This window comes from Alosa pseudoharengus, unplaced genomic scaffold (genome assembly GCF_046254945.1).
Source record: "Alosa pseudoharengus isolate Yale_2024_CS ecotype anadromous, Long Island Sound unplaced genomic scaffold, YU_APseudo_1.1 YU_APseudo_1.1_scf_10, whole genome shotgun sequence".
Classification (NCBI taxonomy): domain Eukaryota; kingdom Metazoa; phylum Chordata; class Actinopteri; order Clupeiformes; family Clupeidae; genus Alosa; species Alosa pseudoharengus.
Genome location: NW_027468565.1, coordinates 17,560,365 through 17,582,549, shown reverse-complemented (window position 1 = coordinate 17,582,549; position 22,185 = coordinate 17,560,365). Strand labels below are relative to the sequence as shown.

Genomic DNA, 22,185 nt, shown 5'->3' with positions numbered 1-22,185 from the left:
GTTTTCCTGAAATATTCAAGGTCTTCCCTGGAGAAGACATTGCCTGGATGGCAGTATATGTTGCTTAAAACCTGTATACACCATTCAGAATTGCTTTGCCAAATGTGGAAGATGCCCATGCTGTAGGCACTAATTCTCTTCCACACCCTCATAGATCTGAGGTCCAAAAGACCACAGCCATCCAATATTGTTTTTCAGCTCTTTCCCTTGTTTGCAAAGATTTCTCTGGATTCTCTGAATTTGTTTTCATACGATTATATCCTGTAGATGATGAACTCACCAAATACTTCACAATTTCATGTTAAGGAGCATTAAAATTACATTGTTTCATCAGTGCACACAGGTTTACACAGAGTGATGAATACCCCTACATCTTTACTTCTAAGAGATCCTGCCTCTCTGGGATGCTCTTTTTCATACCCAATCGTGCTGCCAGTTACCCTAATTAGTTGCCAGTTACCCTAATTCCTCCTTTTGTTTTCTTTATCATCACACAACTTTCCAGCATTTTGTCACCACCGTCTCAACTTGTTTTGAAACATGTAATGTTGCTGGTATCAAATTCAAAATTAACATATATTTTCCATGAAATAGTAAAATTTGTCATTTTCAACATTTGATATGTTGTCTGTGTCCTTTTTGCAACTAAATATGAGTTTAAGAGATTTGCAGATTATTACATTCACATTTTACACAACGTCCCAACTTGTTCTGATTTGGGGTTGTAATGTAATGCACAGGCACCCATGGCATGCTCACAAACACATACGCAGCTGCATGCTCATCTGCTTTTGAACCCATTCCTCTTGGTCTGAGCCTCTATCTGACTTTCATCTTGCATCCAACACAGTACAATCAATACTCCATTTGCAGGTTAACTGCACAAATGAGGTCATCAGTATATTTCACCCTCGCTCATTTGCTTGTGTGGGGGTATTGAATACTAAGGAGCTCTGCTGGAAGCACTCTGGATGGAGAACGGGTTAAACACAGTCAACACATTGTTTTCACGGTCGATGCGGGCGTCTAAGCATTAACGAGCTGCAGAACAGTTGCCCTGTTCTTACATCATTGTTTATGAACTGAGTGAAACAAAGGGTTTAGAATAACTCTGAGGCACATTGTTAAAAAGTCTCAATAAAACACAAATGTGGCCCATAAATATCTGCCATGGGCTAATGCAGAGCTCTCTGGCTTCACATAAAGATCCCTATCTTAGAGGAGCTACTGAAGTAAAAAACAAACTTTGCTGTTAAAAGTCTGGGGAAACTGGGGTGAGAAAGTGTGTGGTTTCTGAATGCCAAAGCAGCAGTTTATATGCCAAATCTCTTTAAACAATTTGGAATTAAAACTAATATTTGTCCCTGTTGATGTAAAAAAAATTGGTCAGGAACATTTGTCTGTAAAATGTGTTTGACTGTCTCTACCCACAGCACCAGAACCAATATACAAATCACCCATGGCTCTCCAGACTAATGACTGAAATAATCTGACATGGCTCGAAATGTAAATAAAGTAAGACTAATTGAACTCATTTAGTTATAGCTGAGAAACTGACAGTAGGGCCCATATAAATGGAATTCATTGCACTATGTTGCCACCTTGTGGTTCCTGCCGTTGTGTTTGGCTGGTAATGCTCAATAAAAGTACTACTGGGACATGAGGTCCTTCCTCTGAAAAAAAGAAAGAAATTATCTATTATTCTAGAACTTAAAAGATCCAGAAATTAAAAATGTGGTTGGGGACATGCCCTCAGCTTCAATGGGCATGACATCACTGTACTGACATACAAACTAGGCCTGCACTTCTGACATTGTGATGATGTTTAAGGTCTGACACTGAATTTCTCTTGGACACAGTGCTACCTTACTGGTGTGTTGGGGAGGAAGTGGCAGGAACAGGAGAGTTTGCTATATTGATTTCAGATGACAAGGGTAAATCTTTCTAACCTGACTCCGCCAGATGGATTTGCTCCGCATATCCATCTGGGAACTTTTCATTGAAGAACTTTTGGGAAGGGGCGGACATACTGGTTAGCTGATTGGATAAACCATCTGTCTATCACCACCTTTGTTGGTTATCGACGGGCCAAATCAACCAATTAGATGAACAAAGTATTCTTTTAATGCCGTTTAACATACAATTAAGTTAGGTAACGTGACAAACGTTAAGATGTTTTAACTTACCATTTATGAACCTAATCAACGACAATTCCCATCAAGTTTTCACGGTAGGCCCTACACTTCTGAAGATAGTATATTCCTCCATTATGAACTGGAATCAGCCGTGGAGGATGTCTGTGTCGTTCATTCCTCCCAGCTGCATGGCTGAGACTCATAGCTTCACAGTTTACCCAGGAATACTTTCTAATTTGAATAAAACTTGCGCGATAGCTATGCTCATCTCTGTGGATGCCGTCATGTTGTTCGTTGCATCACACCTCAACCCGCCTCAAAGCCAATGCTGATTGGACGTTCGTTTGGTGAACTGCTCCAAATTTTCTTTAACGGAAAGTATCCAGACTGATCTGCGAGTGAAACCCTGAAGCTCGCGAGATCAGGATGGTCTCACGAGGCTAAAATCTTTCTAGGTGACTAGAACTTTCTAGAATTCTATAATTTCGTTTTATGGTGGGCCATTCTACCGAATTCGTGCAAATTCAGAGGTTGAAACATTTTGAAAAAAGTGTCTTTTTTCCCCAAAACTTTTCATTCACATGCATTGTATAACATCTAAGGTACACATTTCTAATAATTGGACATTTTAATTTCATATTGTCTTTTTGTACAGTTTTGGAATGTTTTCCTTCTCCCAAAAATGTGTCACTACCGAAACACAATAAAAATTAACAAAATAAGAAGTTTTATGATAACCTATCAGGAATTTCTTTACATATACCTTCTAAATATATTTTTTAGAATTTTCTTAAAGCATTTCCATGATTCAACTGATAACAATAATATTTTTTACCACAAAATAAAGGTCATTTATGAGATTAATTGCATTTTAAAAACAATATTTCTTTGTAAAACGCATAAAGTTGATCATACCGTTTTCAAATTTAAGGATGTATTACTATAAATATATATTTAACCAAACACCACCCTGTTATCTTGTCAGATGATTAGATATAATCTTTTTTTAACAAAACATCCCATGTTTCGGTTGTGACAGCACATGTTCGGTAGTGACGGTAGTGTTTCGGTAGTGACTACTACATCAGACTGCCAGTATTTTGTGTTGATAAAAATGACAAATAAGTCACAAATGTTGCACATAATGCAGCTAGCACATTTAACAGACATATATATATATATATATATATATTTTTTTTTAAAGAAATCTGTTTAATATTTCACTGAACAGCTGATGGATAGTTTGGGTGTTATGGGATGCAAGATAGAACATGTATGCTTGGTTTTATAATCCTTCAAGAAAGATTTATTAAGTGTTCAAAAATGGTCACATTTAAAAGTATTAGTATCTAACATGTTGACAATTTCTCAAAGAACACATAACCTCCAGATCTCATTTAAGTGTTCAATTTGTTACCTTCAGGGCCCTATATTGATAACCTAAGACGCATGATCTGAAGCATGTGGTTCTGATGTATGTAGGGAGTGTCTAGTTCACTTTTCCTAGTTTGACAGCGGAATAAGTGATCAGACGCCAGGTGCATTGTTCAAAAGGATTGTTATAATGTCCCTCGCTCCTTAATTGAAAGGCTACTTCAAAGTAAAAACTACCTAGGGTTTATCGGTTTATCTGTGGGATGCCCATGGACACTACCGCCGAAGTGTAAGGCTATTTTGTTTTGGTTGTTTTTACGCTGGAGTATCCCTTTAAGCATGAATGTTTGTTAGGTATAATGCATAACCCATAACTGCCAACACTCCCGTTTTCCCTAGTTTCTCCCGTATTTCAAGGTCATCTCCCGGCGCCCACCCGTTTTGTTATTTCTCCTGGGGAAACTCCCAGAATATTGCATAACCATCAAACTTAATTTTAAAATCACGGATGTATTCATTTTTTCTGTTAGTCTGACATTTCCCAGGTTGCCAAATTGGGTATGATATGCACCCTACACATAGCCAACACAATGACTTACTTTCAATTTCAATCCTGTTGTCATAAAACCTGGCAACCCAAAACCCGATTTTTTAAAAGCTAAATGTCGGCAGGTATATACGGAGCCCTAGAGGAGTCATTGCAAGGTATTTTTTGGTATATATCCAGAAAGCGTGGGCTCATTTTACTAAATTGTGCACTTATTTTACTAAATTGTGCTCTCAATTTAGTAAATCGTGCTCACGATTTAGTAAAACGTGCACACGATTTAGTAAAACGTGCACACTATTTAGTAAAACGTGCGCACAATTGCGCGCACGTTTTACTAAATAGTGCGCTCATTTTACTAAATTGTGCTCTCATTTTAATTGTTGTAAATTGAGCGCACAATTTCATAAAACGTGCGCACAATTTACTAAATCGTGCGTGCGCATGTTTTACTAAATCTAGAGCACAATTTAGTAAAACGAGCGCACTATTTAGTAAAACATGCGCACAATTTACTAAATCATGTGCACATTTTACTAAATCGTGCAGACAATTTACTAAATTGAGAGCACAATTTAGTAAAACGTGTGCACGATTTAGTAAAATAAGCGTACGTTCTCTCGATACACAAACATATCTTCCAATGACACCTCCTGGGCTCCGTATGCCATAACCAATCAGAAGAAAAACAATAAGAGTGCCATCTCCCATTCCCTAAAAGCAAGTAGGCCTACTGCATGTACCATGGCACAGTACCACCATCTGGATGAGCAAACATTTCTTTTTTTACTATTTAAATCAACAATTACCCCTACTAGGTACTCACACAAATGTGAAAGTGTGCAAAACAAAATGTGAAAGTATGTATGGAACTATTGTTGGAATGCTTGAAACCAGGCGACACCGCTTTGCCTCGTCCATAGCCAGCCTAAACTCTGAGCCACTCGGTCAGACAGCCCAAGTAGTTAAGCAAATCTGCAGTTCAGTTTTTGTTTTTTAAATGTAAGACAAGGTTCTTTCCCAAATTTCAACAATGAAAACAAAACAAGGGTGGAGGGGTGGTCCACTGTGTAGGAATCCTGGACCATGACCCGGATCAGGAGTGAGGTTTAGGGGGCTTTAGGAGTGTAACGGTAGGTGTGCAGTATGTTGGTAAACCTCCCTGCAGACGCCTATAGAGTAGTGTTGCAGCCTGGGCTTTTGCTTTGCTAATGCTAGCATGCTCCTGATCCGAGGTGCTGCTGTTTGCGGGTTTCCAGACGAGTGACAGGTTGAGCTACGTGGTTTAACACAACACAGATTACACAGGCAAACCAGCGTCCCCAGGTGTATGGAGTATATATGTGTCTGTGTACTGTCTATGCTCATGCACTTCGCTTCCTAACACCCCGATAACATTCTAATGAATGTTAAAAAATGCTAAGGACATTCATCTAAGCACACCAGCACAGACTTTGAATTGCGTTGCCAGGGACTTGTTGCTTAGGTCAGTGGTTCTTAAACGTTTTGACTGGCGACCCCCAAAAAACATTGGCCAAGTCTCGAGACCCCCTTCTCTCCAGCCAATGAAATTTGGTTTCCTTTTTGGAAAATGTTGCAAGACTGGCATTGGAGGCAGAGGCAGAAATGGTACGCTATGTCAACATCAAAACCAAGCCTTTGACAATCTGATTTATTGTTTAGATAACTAGCACTCATCCAATGTATAACTGGCAGTCCTGTGGCAAGAAAAGGCTGCATAATGTTCTGTCACTGGTAAGCTTACGCACAGCATCTTTGAAGTTATCGTTGCAAGAGGCGCAGATAGAGATTTGAGTTCGCGTAAACAAAGCATCCACCTTCGGAGGAACATTATGGAAACACTGAATTGTTACCATATATCTAGGGCTACTGAATATCTCAGTTTTTAAACATGTTGGTCTGAACACCTTCTGCAAATCATTTCGCAACCCCACCCATATTTTTGTCAACCCCCCTGGGGGTCCCGAACCCCAGTTCAAGAAACACTGGCTTAGGTCTTACCAGGCTGTTAGACTCCTCTGACAGTGCACCCTCAAAATAACTGAAATAATGCCCATTTAACTTTAGATCACTTTCCTTGGTCAGTGGTGTTATCATTTTTTGTGGCGTCAAAATAGCAATTTGTGATCATATGTCTGACCACCCCTGTTTTTTCATCGATACACCCGTGGGTGTGCAAGGATCACACAGTATGGGTGTCTGGCGGAATAATGATAAAATGCGCTGACCTAAAACTAGGAAAACAATTGTGTCGCGCCTGGTTCCTCAATGCACTGAGTGTAAGATAGGGCCCTCAGTCTTCCTAACTAATGCTTCTGCAAAAATATGCAGTTGAACAATGATTTCTTTCACTTTCCTTTCTTAAATATTCTTGGTACTTCACTGAGTCATCCCTCAATATTTGTCTATATTTTATTTATATAAATGTGCAATTGGAAATATCACTGATTTACCAAAATATAGGACCTAACGGTCCATTTAGTCACTACCGAAACAATCTCGTCACAACCGAAACTTCAATACATGTTTCGGTTGTGACTGTTTCGGTAGTGACAAAAACATATATTTTTGAGCCTATCTCAAAGATGCTAGTCAGCACATGGTTAGATAGCACAGTTCTGAACATTTATACACAAATAAAACTAAATTTTCAAAAAAAAACAACCAAAACAACTTGATTAATTGAAATAAATATGTGTTCGGTAGTGACGTTTTTAAATGTTCCAGCCTGATTTTGAGACTTTTGAATGCATTTACTCAAAAATTATTGGACTGATCTACTCACCATGTGGCCATGAGAGAGAGAGGGATTCACACACACTTCCTGGTCCAAATGGAGGGGTGTGACTAAAATGATTACCATCCTATGGGCTAAACCTTACAGTGTTTCGGTTGTGACATAAAAATGCGGGACAACATTTTTTACATAATAATTTATGATTTTTGAAAAAAATATGCAATAAATATATTTTTTCGATTGCTTTTATCATAGGTATTTAAAAGATCTTTAGAAAAACATGTGGAAAAAATTACAAAAATGATTTCATATTTTTTTTCATAAGGTGAAATTTAGGCCTTAGGGTTTGGGACAGCCACTTCTCAATTGAAAGTACCCTAAACATTATGATTTTATATATATTAAGCTTGATGCTACCTCAAATATTGTTTTAGTTCTTAATAGATAATAAAAAGATCTTCATAAATATGTAACATTTTTCTGTATAAATGCTTTTTAAATTACTTTTTAGGGTCTGGGACAGCAATTTGCACGAATTCGGTAGAATCGCCCTGGTAGGGTACTACCAGAGCCGTATAAAGGTACCTTTATATGGCTCTGGTTACTACTATACTGCACAATGACAATTAAAGTCTATTCTATTCTATTCTATTATATAAACTAAAAGCAGAGAGGGTTAAAGCGGAGCTTTAGCTTTGCTAAAAGTTTGCATCTTACTGTAGGTCTTACCTCTCAATCCAGTTGTTGTGGCACACTTGTAGGCTGCTGTCATCACAGCCCTTCGCCAACCATATTACCATCGCCATACCACATGACCCTAGGCCAACTGACCTTGTTAGATCAAATGAGATGTTATGATGACAGCTTTAGAAAAATGCGTGTGTGTGATTTAGAAGAAACTGTTTATTTCCCATACGATAGGATAATTACAACGTTTGAGTGAGAGGCAGTCATTGCAGCCCACGTGTAGTGAAGTAGCCTACACAAAAGACTGGGCTTTGACGCCACGAAAGCAGTTTCTCACAAACGATCATAGGCCGTCATGCGTCTCTCTCTTTTTCTAAGCCTTGAGTGTCAGGGTTCTCCACTAACCCAAACGCAAGCAATTGCTTATCTAAGAAAGACCAGAAAAGTGCAATCTCTCCCTTCAATACCAAGGCCACAATGGATATTCAGTATCTTCACATAGCTAACAAACCACGCAGATCATATGAATAGGCTACACTTTTCAAATTATTTTGCACGATACATATTTTTTCAGAATTAGACTAATAATTTGGGTCAGGGCTGGACCTTACCATGGACACGTCACTGTGGTGCTTTCTTTCTTCACATGTGGAGTATTACAGACCAGCAGTAAGCTACTAGTTCATGTAGGCCACATGCCTATTTTAGGCTAATTGCGTGAAATGTTGCAGTGGTCGCAGCCCAGAGGACCTCCTCACAGATGTGCTTGCTTAGCCGCTGAGTTCCTTTTCTGCGCGTAAAAATACCACAACTGGGCGGCCAGCGCGAGGGGAGAGGATCTTGGCGTGAGATTGGAAGAAAGGAGCAGAGCTAGGAGGCAGGCCAGTGACCGCTGGCGCTCCCTGTGCGATGCTGTCTCCTCTGACTTACTGTACAGGGAAACGATCGAGCCTGAACTTCAACTGTTATAAGCTCATTCCAAAGTTTATAGTCTAGCCAAAAGTCGTTTTCGGTTTAGCATCAAGATTTTTTGTGCGTTTCTGGGTGCAACATCCCTGTTCTCAAGATGAAGGAGTGTGTTTTTTTCGTGGTTGCTGTCTGTGTGTGCCAGCTCAGCTTCGCTCAGGTGAGTGTAGTAATGCTATATTTGATACGTTACACATCTGATAACAAAACCTTTTTCTTTTTTCCCCATCTTTATATTACTACGCGCTCTTCAACAATATTTCCAGTTCTGAATATGGATGTGTATGATCAATTGTGAGTGGTAAACTGAACGGTACTTACACTTCAAGATTATCTGATGACAGCAGCATTCTCAAGTGTTGACAGTCGGCTCATTATACCATGTTAATAAATATCTTGTCTGACGTGAGGATGATGACCTTAAGCCAGCTAGCACACCACTGAGACCTTAAGAAAATTGGGTCACAGAATTTCGCAGGTTGGTATGTCAACTTGAGAGCCCTGTAAATAGACCTAACACCTGAGACATGTGCTCTGTTTAAACAGAGCTGAGGCCAAGGTGCCAAGGGTCTTCTGGACTGTTTGTACAGCCTCACCTATCACACACTAATGAGCGTTTGACACAGGTTCAGGTTCACAGCAGATGGTATTAGTAGAGACTGTGGGTTACAATGGAGATTCTTCAAGCTCATGCAGCAGTGTTATCTATGTCAGGGATGTTTGCATCTGAGATACATTGCAGATGGTATTAGTGATTGCTGAGTTGTATTATACGTTATACGCTCTGTGGTGCAACTAAAAGTCTGAAGTCACTAGCCTAAAAGTATTTAGGTCATTTACTGTGACATTAAGCATCTGGAGACAACTTATTAAAATACCACTAGTCCCAGACACAATTACACCCACAGGTTGTGTCACTGTCTTAATTTTTTTTGAGCACTGTTGCAGTCCATGCTATAATGGACCCCATCCTAGGTGAAACAAAGTCCAGTGTCTGAGTGACTCTGTCTGATGCAGATGGACTGTCCCTCCAGTCAGGAACTACAGACCGCCCTCCGCCAGGTCCACAAGTTGCTCACTGCGCATGAGACCTCGTATATCCAAAGCCTCCGCAACCTGAGGAAGAAACTTAATTTGTTGAAGAACAACACAACTAAATCCAATGTCAAGAGTGGCAGCAACAGAAATGGTGAGATACCTGTAAATCATATTTGCTCCTCAATGTTATGTTTACTTAGATTCATGCAAAACATTCTTAAAAGTGTGTGTTTCAATTTTTTAAATATTAGACAGGCAAACAGAATATATTGTGCATTAACTGGATTGGTCAGCTGTTCATATGTAAGCTACCCATACCTGCTCAATGTTTCTCAAGTAGACCACTGAAACCTACTCACCAACTGATGCATATGCTTGTAACCTGAACCTCTCTGTCCATTCTTTATTGTACTTTATAGCCACATGCCCTCTCCCAGAACCACTGGAGAATGGCCGGAGGTTGGGTGGAGTCCTCACTGTGGGTCACGAGGTCCACTTCCTGTGCAGTCCTGGATATGAACTGGTGGGCTCTGAGACCAGGGTCTGCCACGAGTCTCTCAGCTGGAGTGGACCGGAGCCCTACTGCAAATGTAAGCAGCTCTCCTGTGACAATAATAGCCGTTCTATTACATGCTTATAAACACAGTCAGGGGTAATTAATAAGGGAGAATATCCTGCCTCTTTGTAGTGGCTGGGCAGGCTGACAGCTCGGTTACTTCGCCAGTCACCCCAGCTCCTGCTCCGTCTCCTGCCCCCCTCCCGGACTTTGTGCGAGCCTCGCGCTGCATCCACCTGCAGGGCTCCACCCACTGCACCTGTGAGGTGGGGTACGCCCTGACCGGCACGGACAACAGCATCTGCACAGGTGGGGCCATGACCATGCCTATGTCCATGCTCATCATTATTAAATGAGGAAGTCCTTTAGGACTCCATTTACCCACCATTCAAGCATGTCCATGGATGTTTTTGACTTAAATAGATTCAGTTCATTCAAGATTCCTTGGTTGCGTGTTTTAAGCAGTGGACATAGCAGCATTTTTAAATGTGTGTGTCTGTGTGTGTGTGTGTTTCAGACATCGATGAATGCGAGCTCTATCGCAGGACTCAGTCTGTTCGGCTGTGTATGCACAACTGTGTAAACACAGCAGGAAGTTATCACTGTGTCTGCCCTCACGGCTACAAACTCGGCCGAGACTACCACAGCTGCCAAGGTCAGAGATTGTTCCTACAGCCAGTGGCTCATCCTCTTATAGGGCTTTATCTACTCTGCAGGAGTTTCATTTTGATCAAGTCTTACACTTTCACAAAGTAGTTATTATGTGTCACAAGTTAGACTTAAGCGGACCTGAAAGAGGACTTAATATACAGCCAAAAGTGGCCAGCAGCTGCCCTCTACAAGAACAAAGTTGAACATATTTGAGATGCAGCCAGATGCAGACTGAATGCTAAAGGGAGGCGGTTCTCTGTACTTTTACTGGAACCAGACTTTAATGGGATTTAATAAATGAAATAGCAACTGCCCTATTATAAAATGCTCTCATTGCGGTATAATGTGTAGTGTACAGCAACTTTTATTAGCTGTTATTTTCTGACTGCAATAAAACTGTCCTTGGTGGTGAAAGAAATGGTCAGAGGCCTACACAATTTACTCCATTATTCTAATGGTGAAGGAGCTGATGTGTACAAAACAGAAGACCTTAATTCTTTATAAAAAAAATGTATCCTATCCAATATCCTCATTGCAGATATTGATGAGTGTGAAACAGGGCAGCAGAACTGCACACAGGCCCAGGTGTGTGTGAACACATACGGGGGATACGAGTGTGTGGCGGCCCAGTGCCCCCACTTCAGAAACGCCACCTATGTCAAGACCTCGCCTCTGTGAGTACCGGCATTCTTCCCCTCTCATCACTTGGTGCTTTCACAGGTCAAGTAGTTGCACAGATGGTGCATCCTTGGTCAAATGAATGGAATGTATGAAACTAGCATTGAATGCGGTCAACACCGAGTGTTGTTGTTCTGAATGTGAGACTGGATAACTCCAGAAAGAGGTTTGTGGCAGACAGAAGATGACTCACTGCTACAAAGCCATCATTCTGTTTTTTGAAGAGTAAAATTGCATGTTTACGGGTAGCGGAGTGAGTGGCTCTTGTTTGTCATTCAAGCAGGCGTCAGATTGCAATTTCACCTTTGTGATCTTTTCAGATAGTGTTCTTGTAACTTACAGAAAAAAATTTACAAATGTTTGACTTGTTGAATTAGCAGAATTCATTGGAAGTGGATTAGACCAGGTGTTCTCAAACTTTTTGGCTCCAAGGACCCCTTGTGGGGGAGAACATTTCCATAATTGTAACAATTAAGCATATGCCATTTGTTTTCTTTGACGTGGCCTGGTTCAATATCCTTAGTATTCTGGCAGGCGTGCAACTTGGTCTTTAGTCAACTTTGGATTGTGGACAATAAATAAGTTGATTTCCCAAAAAGTTATCATGTTCCTTTAAGAAGATTAATGGTTGCCATATGGGCTTACAGATACTTTCTCTTGGTTGCACTGACTGAAAACTGAAATTTGAAGAGCAGCTCCACAAAAATGTAAATTTAATACATATGTAAGAGGGAAACTTCTGGAACTACCACTTATGAATGTTTTCTCCCCTGTCCCTAGGCGTTGTGAGCGAAACCCCTGCATGGTCTGGGACAAGGCCTGCATCCAGGCGCCCAGCTCCGTGTCCTTTCATTACATGGCAGTGGTGTCCAACATGTCCGCCCCTCGTGTGCTGTTCCGCGTGTCGGCCGCCCGTCTGCTGGGGGACACGCTTCGATTCGGGCTGCTGGGGAACCGCGGCCGGCGCCACTTCTCCGTGCAGCGATCGGGCCAGACGATGGGCCAACTGCTGCTGGTGGCCCCCCCGCAGGGCCCAGCCACGCTCTACGCAGAGGTGGAGATGAGCGAGCTGGAGAAGCGCAAGCTGCTGGGCCGCTACGTCACCAAGGTCACCCTGTTTGTGTCGCCATACACCTTCTAGAGGGGGACGGATGGATAAACAGGGGGAAATCCAGAGGCAGTGACAATCAAGACCTAGGGAGTGGGTAGTGTTTGCCCTGTTTCAGGGCTATGATGATGGAATTAATTAACTGTGTGTGTAATTAACACAGTTTAAGGGAAACATCCCTACCTTAACGACTATATCAGATTTCACGTAGTTTTGTGAAAATCAATCAAAAGAGACTGGATCTTACTACTATTTATCTTTATTTTTGATAGATACATTAAGAAAGGTTTGAAGCATGATACATTTTTTTTTATTTGAACCTTTTAAATGCAGTGCCATTTTTTGCCCTTATTTATTACCATCTGTAATCTGCTTTGGTGTTTGGTCATCATGTTACCTTAATCCAGAAGCTGGCATATTTATTGACATATGAAAAACACCCTAAATCAATTAAAGTAATCAGCCTTTTTACTTCTGTGTGTCTAATAGTTTTGTAAGGCTGCCGTTCTATTACATCTCAAAACAAAACCAATCTGAAATTGTGACAGAATAATGATGGCTATGTAGGTAGCTTTGTAATGGCTCAGCAAGTTACAAAGAGTCGTTGTTTGGGTGATCTAACTCCAGATTGTTTTTCAAGTGTGTAAAGAGTAGGGAGGGAGAGCAAAAAAAAACGAGGACATGGATACGTATGCTCTCAAAAATGTTTCACCTTCGTGGCAAGAAGCCCTGTATCTCACACCCACTGTGTGAGAGAGAGCTTTGCCTCCAGGGATTTTTTAACACAGAATAGGTCACTGTCAGATGTTTAAATTAACATTAAATTAACAGGTTTCAAATGAAAGTACATCATCTTAATTTTGTTTCTGAGAATCCTTGCCATGTTTGACTATCCAAACTGAATGATGAAAATGTTTTGGTCTAGTTCTGAACTAGACTTTGACCTCTTTGATTTGTAGCCTATAATATATAGTTATAGAGGGTTGTATACTATGTGTAATGTTCTTTAGGATTAATAATTTAAAACCATGAAAGAAAATCACTTTGGTGTATTAGTGTATTTAATTTCCTGAAGTAGGACTTGACAAAATTCTTGCGTAAAACAATGGAAAACTTCCAGACCACTCCTCTAAAGGCGTACCCAGATCCCTATAGACCACTCTTCTAAAGGCCACTCATACCCAGAGCCCTATAGACCACTCCTCTAAAGGCCACTCATACCCAAAGCCCTATAGACCACTCCTCTAAAGGCCACTCATACCCAAAGCCCTATAGACCACTCCTCTAAAGGCCACTCATACCCAAAGCCCTGTAGACCACTCCTCTAAAGGCACACCCAGAGCCCTATACAGGCCCTATCTTGGCGATTTGAAATGTTTGGTCAGAGGCGCAAAGCTTAAATACATTTAGGGTGTGTCCAGTCCACATGTGGCATGATTTTGTGATCAGAGGTCGGGTGCAATCTTCAAAAGGATGTGGCGTAACATCCTTTAAATCAATGAGAGTGATATGGCATTCCCTTTCATTTCAAACAGCGCATAGGTATTTTGACAGTCAGCGACGCATTTTAAGGAATCTGCTTGCACACGAGACCTTGTATGGAACACAGAGATTCCACTAATGTCAACACAGTGCCTGTTTTTGAGCTTTTGCGTTGTGATGTTTGTCTTGAAGACCCTCCACTCTCAAACAGTTATTATCTAGTAAACATAGTACAAGTAAACATAACAAATCTGCAATGACTGACTTGAAGTACAATATAAAAAGCAGTAGACTGATTTTATTAACAACTTTTCAATTTGACCTGTACAGAAAGAAAATACAAGAACAAAGAAATGCACAATGTTATTCTGTTACATCTCAATAGTACATGGCATCATCATCTTTGAGAGAAAAAAAGGTAAAAATACAAAAACAAATGTTTTAGAACCATTTACCACTTGATCAGTAAAGTCATTTTATATTTCAGCTGGACTTCAAGGAACGCTCACTTTGTACGTACACAGACAGTTAAAAAAATGCCTTTTCCACACCTGCAACTGTACATGTAAGCGAGTGAGACAGCCATTTTGTCCAGAAAATGACCAAGAAAAATTAGGATCGGAAAACTTCCAGTTGACCATGTTTTTTGTACAGTGTGAGTAATGTACCTGTTTGTCTGGTGTGGAGCTCGAGTAGCTGACATCAGCTGAGGGCTGAAGCAGACGGGGGCTGGGAGTTAGGCCCCCCCCCCTCACTCCTCCGGGGCATTCACAAGGCACTGAGGCCCATGGGAGGGGGGGAGTGAGAGGTTTCAGATAACGTTGATAACAAATGCATAGAAAAACGCACAAACACCATCAAAAGCCAGAGCGTTAAACAGAGCAAGGTCCGAAACCTTTGGGTTGGCGAAGGAACGATTCATTCATGCACAAGATTTGAGGTGCTGATAGGCCAAGTCGACTTTTTGCTCGCTCTTTTAAGTACCGAGTTTAAAACAGATATCCCCACAACGTCAAATGCTGAGCATGAATCAACACATTCTTCACAGTAAGGAGGATCCTTGAATTGCCACAACACCTGGATGTTTGGGGCGCTTTAATAGGTTTTTACTCATTTATTTACTCCTGATGCAAATGTTTACAGCTATTTACAAAGGCTTCCCTCCCTCCAAGCAGGAGTCAGAAAGCACATTTAAAAGTCTGAAATATAAATTTGCAAGGTCCACTTTATGCTCTGTACAGTAAAAGTACATGTTCCAGACAAATGACAAGGCCAATTCAGCACAAGTGTGCGGGGTAGGAACAGGGCACTCAGAGAAGAAAGCTGATTGGTTGCAGTAATGGTCAACATACCACAACAGCGAATAGGACCCTGGGACAGTGGCAACGGGGCGGGCTGGAGTGGTGCGAGGGGAAATCAAGGCGTTGGAGGGGAATACAGCAGGCACACACACAGACGGGGGAGATGGGGAGTGGGTCATAACCAGGGTTGAAATGAGACGTACTGGACCACAGGTAAGCAGATGGTCTGGGAGACAGGCCTATGATCTATGAGAAAGCCCCCCTACGGTAGCCTATGAGTTGAGGCAGATCAGAGAGAATGGTCTCTGTGTTGCGAAGGCTATGCACAAACCACAGTACAGTCCAATAAGCTGTGCATTATGAACACGGAGCTTGAAATTGAGAGGCCATAGCTTAATCCTTATTTGCTGCCTTCATGGTTTTCTGTCCCTCAGCACACTGGCCACAGTCTCCACAACTCAACCTCGCACTGCTGACTAAGAGCAGAGTCTGAGCAGTCAGCTGGTGTATCCAGAGGGCATCACGGCAACATTCAAAATCAGTCTAGAACATCTCAACCCCAAAGCAATTCAATGTCAACCCAAACTTAATTCATCAATGAACAATCTCAACAATCTCAATGAATCAATCCCCCCCCCCCCCCCCCCAAAAAAAAAAAAAAAAAAAAAAATCATCTTAGAATCTCAAACCAGCCATTCTATTCAGAATAAATAAGGCTAGGACTAACCCCTACCAAATAAGGAGGATGAATTGTGCAGTTAAATACTAGGAAAAGGAGGAGAATTCACTTCAGTTTTGTGCAATGAGTTGATGTCTTCAATACTAACGTGACACCCATGCACAGTGCAGCTCTGGTCAGCAGACCATCCAGAGCACCATAACAAGCCAATAATCGAGACACAGGAACATGGGCTGAGGGTGGTCTCGGTTCACGATCAAGTAACCATGGCAACCACGCAACGGCCATCTAAAAGGTTCCAGGAGGTCTAGGTGAGCGGCCGTATGCATATCTTATGAAACTATGGCAACAGGTCAAAACACACGTGGCCATGATGTGGGATAAATCCAGAAGCTGCCCATGGTACCCTGTTAACTTCACCTGGCCAGTGCCTAAAACTCGTACCAATCCTGCACTGGACCACAGAAGGTTACGTAACTCCAGTGCCTTATACAACAGGCCTGAGTGCATCAATGTCTCAACACATCTAACCGCTTTGGAAGATGTTTATAACTATCATTATTAACAATACTGTAACAGTTGTATATATTATTCTTAGAGCACACACACAGACCACTGCATCAAATATAAATCAATACATTATCATCACCATTTGTAGATATTCTGGTAAGGTTCTAGCTGTTGTGGTCACTGTGACAGGAAGTGACACGCGGTGGGGATGGCCCCAGGTACCCCTCCAGTGGGAAACTGCAGGTACTCCAGTGGCTGCTTACGGCTCACAGGCGGCGAAGAGACAACACCAACACTCCTCAGCCAGCAGTTTCAGGGCAACTAATGAGATTAACACTCATGAGACGAGCCAACGACCACCACAGTTTACCTCGAACACCACTCAAACACGCACACAAGTAATGGAAAGGTCATTTAGGCAAACAAACCAAGCCATTCCTCCTATGCATACATAAACAGGCACACACACACACACACACACACACACACACACACACACAGGTGCACACACACACACACACACACACACACACACACACACACACAGACACAGACACAGACACACACAGCCATGCTGCTAAACTGCAGCCTTTCCAAAACAACACACAGCATGATTTCTTCTGAAGTTGCATATCCCAAAATCATAAAATCTAAACAACTTATAAAAACCCTCTGCAAATAATCAATAAAATAAAAAAAGGGAAAGCAGCGAGAAAAAGCCCGTACAGGTGAGGAAGCCGGTGGACAGGAAGCATAAGATCCATAAATAACATAAAGGGCAGGTACTGTAGAGTGGCTGAGTATCAGTAGTGCAGTGTAGTGGATCTGCAGTGTAGGAGTACATTAGTAGTGTGCTGGAGTGAGTTTGGAGTGTATTAGGGTGAAAGAGTATTTCTGTAGCATGTCTGCAGTGTGTTGTAGAGTCATGACTGTTTATGGAAATAAATAATCACTTCCTTAACACATAAAAACACAGAGATGGAGAAAGACGAACATTAAGACAGAAGAAAAGAGAAAGAGTGACAGAGGCGGGGAGGGAGAAGTGGACAGTCTGTTCATTCGGAGGGGGTGGTGGGGCAGGTGTGTCCCTCCTCCTCGGTGTGGCAGATCCAGGTGGTGCCGGGTGGGGAGCAGGGGGCAGGCGTCCTCTGGGTCCAGTACAGTCCCCTAGTCACACGGCACACATCACACCAGTACAGCAGTCTCTGCCTCCTCCACCTCCTCCCCTGGCCCTCCCCTCCTCCATACACCCACCGCCGGAGCCAGGGAGGAGCCTGGGATAGGAGGGGGGGGGGGTCCAGGGCATGGATGGGCCAGCTGAGGGTGTGAGGAGAGGGCAGGGGGAGGACAGGAGGGGAGGGGTGGAGGCAAGGGACAGGAAGGGCGGGGGAGGGGGGGTGCTGGGGCGTGGGGGGAGGTGCTCAGGACTGGGCTGCCCTCTACCTGTCCTTGAGCTGCTGGGTGATGCGCTTGGTGATGCGGCCGCACAGCAGCCCCATGAGGAAGAGCAGGGTGACGGCCATGCCCAGCATGGACAGGAGGTAGTTCTTGGCCGGAGAGGTTAACACCTCGCCCGCCAGGTCAGCAAAGCCCTCCGCCGGAGCCGCCTGTGGAGAGAGAGAGAGAGAGGTAGAGAGAGAGAGAGAGAGGTAGAGAGAGAAAAATGTAATGTTTGCATGAATAACTGTTTTAAACACCGTTTGCCTCAACATGCTTCAGAGAAGTACAAGTATGAGTGGGGGTCAGTGTGTAGCTGTGTGTGTGTGTGTGCGTGTTTAGCATCTAAATGTTTGAACCTTGGCGGCATAGCTCCACATATCGATGCGATCCTGCAGTCTCTTCTTACACTCCGGCTGCAGACGCACTCGCTTATCCTGCAGAGCCTCCATTAGACACGACATCTCTGAGGACACACACACACACACACACACACACACACACACACACACACAAAACCAACGTGAATTCCTCCTTGGCCCCGCTCCACATCCATTAATCATGCAGCTTGTGGGGATTCCAGGGGAGCTCTGCTCCAGTCAGAGGGAGTGCTAGGGGGAGAGACTGTGTACTCACGGCGCCCTCTGCCTGGCGGAATGGAGGCGCACTGGTGTTTGATGTCCAGAGCGCAGGCCGTGTGCAGCACGGGGTCCACAAAGATGTCGGCCTTACTCTCCTTCAGGATGTTCAACACCTCCTGCAGAGCGAGAGGGGCAGAGTGTGAGACGGCCAGAACATGAAAGGGTGAGAAAGAGAGAAGAGACCAGACGGACGTGACCTCAAAACCTCCAGCTCACCCCTAGAGATGAAGGACATGAATTAGACAAATAGGATAGTTTGGTTCAGTGGGCTTTGTTCTGAGGACCTTTCCAGACACAAATTAACACTAGAAAATAATAGAGGCAATAGTACCTATTGATTTTGGGCTGGTGAGCAATATTTCTCTTCATAGTAGCTTACTGATGTAAGCCCAGTGCTTTTATTTGGCTGCATCATTTTTTCAGTGTGGGGAGGACTTGCCTTTTTGCAGCCGTCATGTTTGATCTTCAGCAGGTTGCTCTTCAGGCACTCCTCCACCTGACCCGTCTGCTCCTGGGCCGCCACCTCCTCCGCACATAGCCGGGAGATCTGAAACACGCACGCAGAGAGAGAGAGAGAGAGAGAGAGAGAGAGAGAGAGAGAGACTATGACAAAAGATATGCAAAACTGTAGGTGTTCAGACCTGTGGAAATGCAGGTGAGCACACTGACCTCCTCAGTGCACTGGAGCTGAAGCTGAGGGTCCAGTCTGAAGTCCAGAGCAGACTCCTGCAGGATCACCCTGATCTGGTCCTCACAGTCAGGCGAGAGGCGCTGGACGGACACACACACACACACACACACTATAAAACATCTTGCTGGAAACACACATTTTACATATGAGTGCAAAACATCTTGCTAGTAGAGATGCACTCTTGTATTGCAACTGTGTTTTCTAATGTGGAGAACTTAAGGTCAGGAATGCCTGTGACTCATTGTGAACATTCAATGACAGGACAGCGCTGCCAACCTTATAAAACCCTGCAGCTCCAAAGAACAAATCTCAGATTCCAGCAGTAGCAGCAGCACTGGGCAGGTCGCATCACACGCACGACGGATGAAAAGAATTCCCACCGCACTCGCCCCTGGTGTATTTGCACACAGGGAAACGGACCAGAAACAGTCCAATGAAATGCCTCACTGGTCAGCTGAAACAACAACAACCACGAGCCCAGCCACCCAGCTGCAGAAGCGGAGCGTGCTCCCAGGCAGCCTCTGGCCGGACAGTCCCAGCTGGGCAGCGCTGTCAGAGAGGCAGCCATGGGACATGACAACAGAGGACCTCAGAAGAACAGGGCCGAGCGCCAAGAAACAGCAAAAACAAACTCAAAATGGAGGCCACTACAGAGGCAAACAATCCCAACTGCTAGGAGTTGCCTCATTGCCATCTATTCTTCTCTATTTATCTACCTACCTACCTACCTATCTATCTATCTATCTATCTATCTATCTATCTATCTATCTATCTATCTATCTATCTATCTATCTATCTATCTATCTATCCATCTATCTATCCATCTATCCATCCATCCATCAATCCATCCATCTATCCATCCATCTATCCATCCATCTATCCATCCATCTATCAATCCATCTGGTGTAAACACAGCTGCTGCAAATCCCTGGTTGTTTTTGATGAAAAAATATGTGTTGACATGGCAGGTAGGGATGTGTGTAGTAGTGGGTGTGGACATTTGAGGTTAAGTGTGTCATTGAGACGGAGCAAATATAATTTTTGAGACAGGAAAAAAGGACCTGGAAGTGTTTCCAGGCCCGTAGGTGGGTACAGCTGGGTGAATGGAAATGTGTATGGGTATGTGGAAAGGCGTGTGTGTGCTTTTGTAGATTTAGAAGGTTCAATGATGCGTACGTGTGTGTGTGTGTGTGTGTGTGTGTGTGTGTGTGTGTGTGTAAACAGACCTGATCTGCATATTTGAGTTTGAGGCAGGAGATGACCTGTCCCTCCAGCTCATTGTCGTCTTTGGCTTTGGTCAGGATGTTCTGGCAGAACTTGGGAATGTCCGCTTTACAGGCCTTCCTCAACACTGGATTCAGCCGGTAATCTAAATATAGCACAAACACACATGCACACTCACAAAGGGCAAAGACAGTGACTTAACAGAGACGCATGGTGATGATTCAGCAACTCTCCACATCACAGATCAGCTTAGCATCAGCGTGCACAGCATGGATGGATGAGCCTCGTAGCATTGTGCTCCTGGGTTATGTGAGCACCTGTGTACCTCTCTATGGTATGCAAGTGATCACAGGTCACCTGCATCTCCATGCTGAGTGTCTGTGCTAGTGTCTGTGCGCCTAGAGGACCTGTGTAAGTGGACAGTGAGGACAGTGAGGGCCTAGAGGGCCTAGAGGACTGGTGTAAGTGGACAGTGAGGGCCTAGAGGACCTGTGTAAGTGGACAGTGAGGGCCCAGAAGACCTGTGTACCTGTGTTCTGGGTGATTTGGCGCTTGGTGATCATCTGTTTGCACTTGGGATCCATCATCTCGCCGTTCTTGTTCTGAATCAGGCACTGCAGCATGTTCTTAGCGTCCGCCTCAGCACAGAACCTCTGATCAAACACAGACCACAGACAGAGGAGTTAGACCGTTACTCACACAACTCAGTGGAGGCGCTGAATTCATACAGCTGGGGAAAAAATATTCAGAGGACTACAGACACACAAAAAACATATCAGCCCTTATTGGAAATATTACGTTTGACTTGGTTTGTAAATTGCTTGGTTTGCAAATTGTCAAATGTGGATATCAGCATTGGTTCATCAATATGAAAAGCAGCGATAGAAAAAAACAAAAAACAAAACAAATAGCTAAGCTCTGTGCAAAGAAGTCACAGTGGACAGGTACAGGTGTGTGTGTCAGTTGCTTAAATCAGTCTGATCACAGTTGCATGAGAGTGGCAAGTAAACAAGCCTCACCCTGACCAATCCATTCTTCCTGTCAAAGATTCAGCCGCTAGACAAATATCAAAATTAGGTCACCCGTCCAACGCTTTCCATCAGACACTCAAAGTGGGTCGACATCCACAGTTCAGCGGGGCACAAGAGCACAGATGGGTTGCACTCTCACATCTACACTACACAGGCTTCAGAGCTCACAAGCGTGAGAAGAATCCACTGACCAGAGCCTTGCAGCTCTCACCTGAGAATCCACTCTCTCTCTTAATACTTGCTGTATAGTACTAAAGCAATCAAGTTAGTATAAACTATTTGAAATGGAAGGTACTGTAGGTTCATTTTCACAGCACAAAAGTTAGGGGAGAAAGGAGAGGAACATTGTTTCAAGTGCTTTTTGAAAAGAACCACCTAACCTCTCTTCAGGGTAGAGAGAACATGTTTTTCTAACCAATGACAGGATGCTTGACCTTTCCTTTTGTCCATGTAGGCCTACATTTCTGCTTGAAGGCTATTCAGAATTTTACAACAAATTGTTTCCTTTCATTGATGCAGAATATACCCATGCTAGACAGGCAAACATGGCTAAGAATTAGAGTCCTTAGAGTCTAGAGCCCTTAGAATAGTTTGTGTTTTAAGTGTTGATACATGACTGAAGGGCTCTGAGCACAGCAGGTGTGTGTGTGTGTGTGTGTGTGTGTGTGTGTGTGTGTGTGTGTGTGTGTGT

At 43.2% G+C, this 22,185-nt stretch overlaps 2 protein-coding genes across 2 annotated transcripts in view; one reads left to right on the top strand and one right to left on the bottom strand.

Moving 5' to 3' along the window:
* The first annotated feature begins 8,554 nt into the window (after positions 1-8,554).
* Positions 8,555-12,975, top strand: LOC143102532 (fibulin-7-like). The gene is made up of 7 exons (XM_076266184.1): positions 8,555-8,627; positions 9,485-9,638; positions 9,925-10,125; positions 10,170-10,370; positions 10,579-10,716; positions 11,251-11,386; positions 12,171-12,975. The coding sequence occupies exons 1-7, from the start codon at positions 8,568-8,570 to the stop codon at positions 12,529-12,531; spliced, it is 1,251 nt and encodes a 416-aa protein (XP_076122299.1). The 5' UTR covers positions 8,555-8,567; the 3' UTR covers positions 12,532-12,975.
* Positions 12,976-14,258: 1,283 nt separating this feature from the next.
* The window catches only part of glg1a (golgi glycoprotein 1a), a 28,015-nt gene continuing 20,088 nt past the window's right edge, over positions 14,259-22,185 (bottom strand). Inside the window, exons 20-26 of the mRNA XM_076266170.1 lie at positions 20,993-21,116; positions 20,466-20,608; positions 19,218-19,319; positions 18,988-19,095; positions 18,544-18,664; positions 18,267-18,373; positions 14,259-18,077 (exon numbers count right to left, since the gene is read on the bottom strand). Of these exons, the coding sequence (XP_076122285.1) occupies positions 17,910-18,077; positions 18,267-18,373; positions 18,544-18,664; positions 18,988-19,095; positions 19,218-19,319; positions 20,466-20,608; positions 20,993-21,116 (873 nt within the window). The 3' untranslated portion in view covers positions 14,259-17,909. The remainder of the gene's footprint in view (positions 18,078-18,266; positions 18,374-18,543; positions 18,665-18,987; positions 19,096-19,217; positions 19,320-20,465; positions 20,609-20,992; positions 21,117-22,185) is intronic.

What these genes read in the sequence shown, in the direction of transcription:
- LOC143102532 (XM_076266184.1), top strand. Translation starts at nt 8,568, where the DNA reads ATGAAGGAGTGTGTTTTTTTCGTGGTTGCTGTCTGTGTGTGCCAGCTC. An exon ending in CTCCTGTGACAATAATAGCC is followed by an intron (nt 10,126 to 10,169) that starts GTTCTATTACAT and finishes GTAATTAATAAG; the next exon opens with GGAGAATATCCTGCCTCTTT. An exon ending in TATGTCAAGACCTCGCCTCT is followed by an intron (nt 11,387 to 12,170) that starts GTGAGTACCGGC and finishes CCCTGTCCCTAG; the next exon opens with GCGTTGTGAGCGAAACCCCT.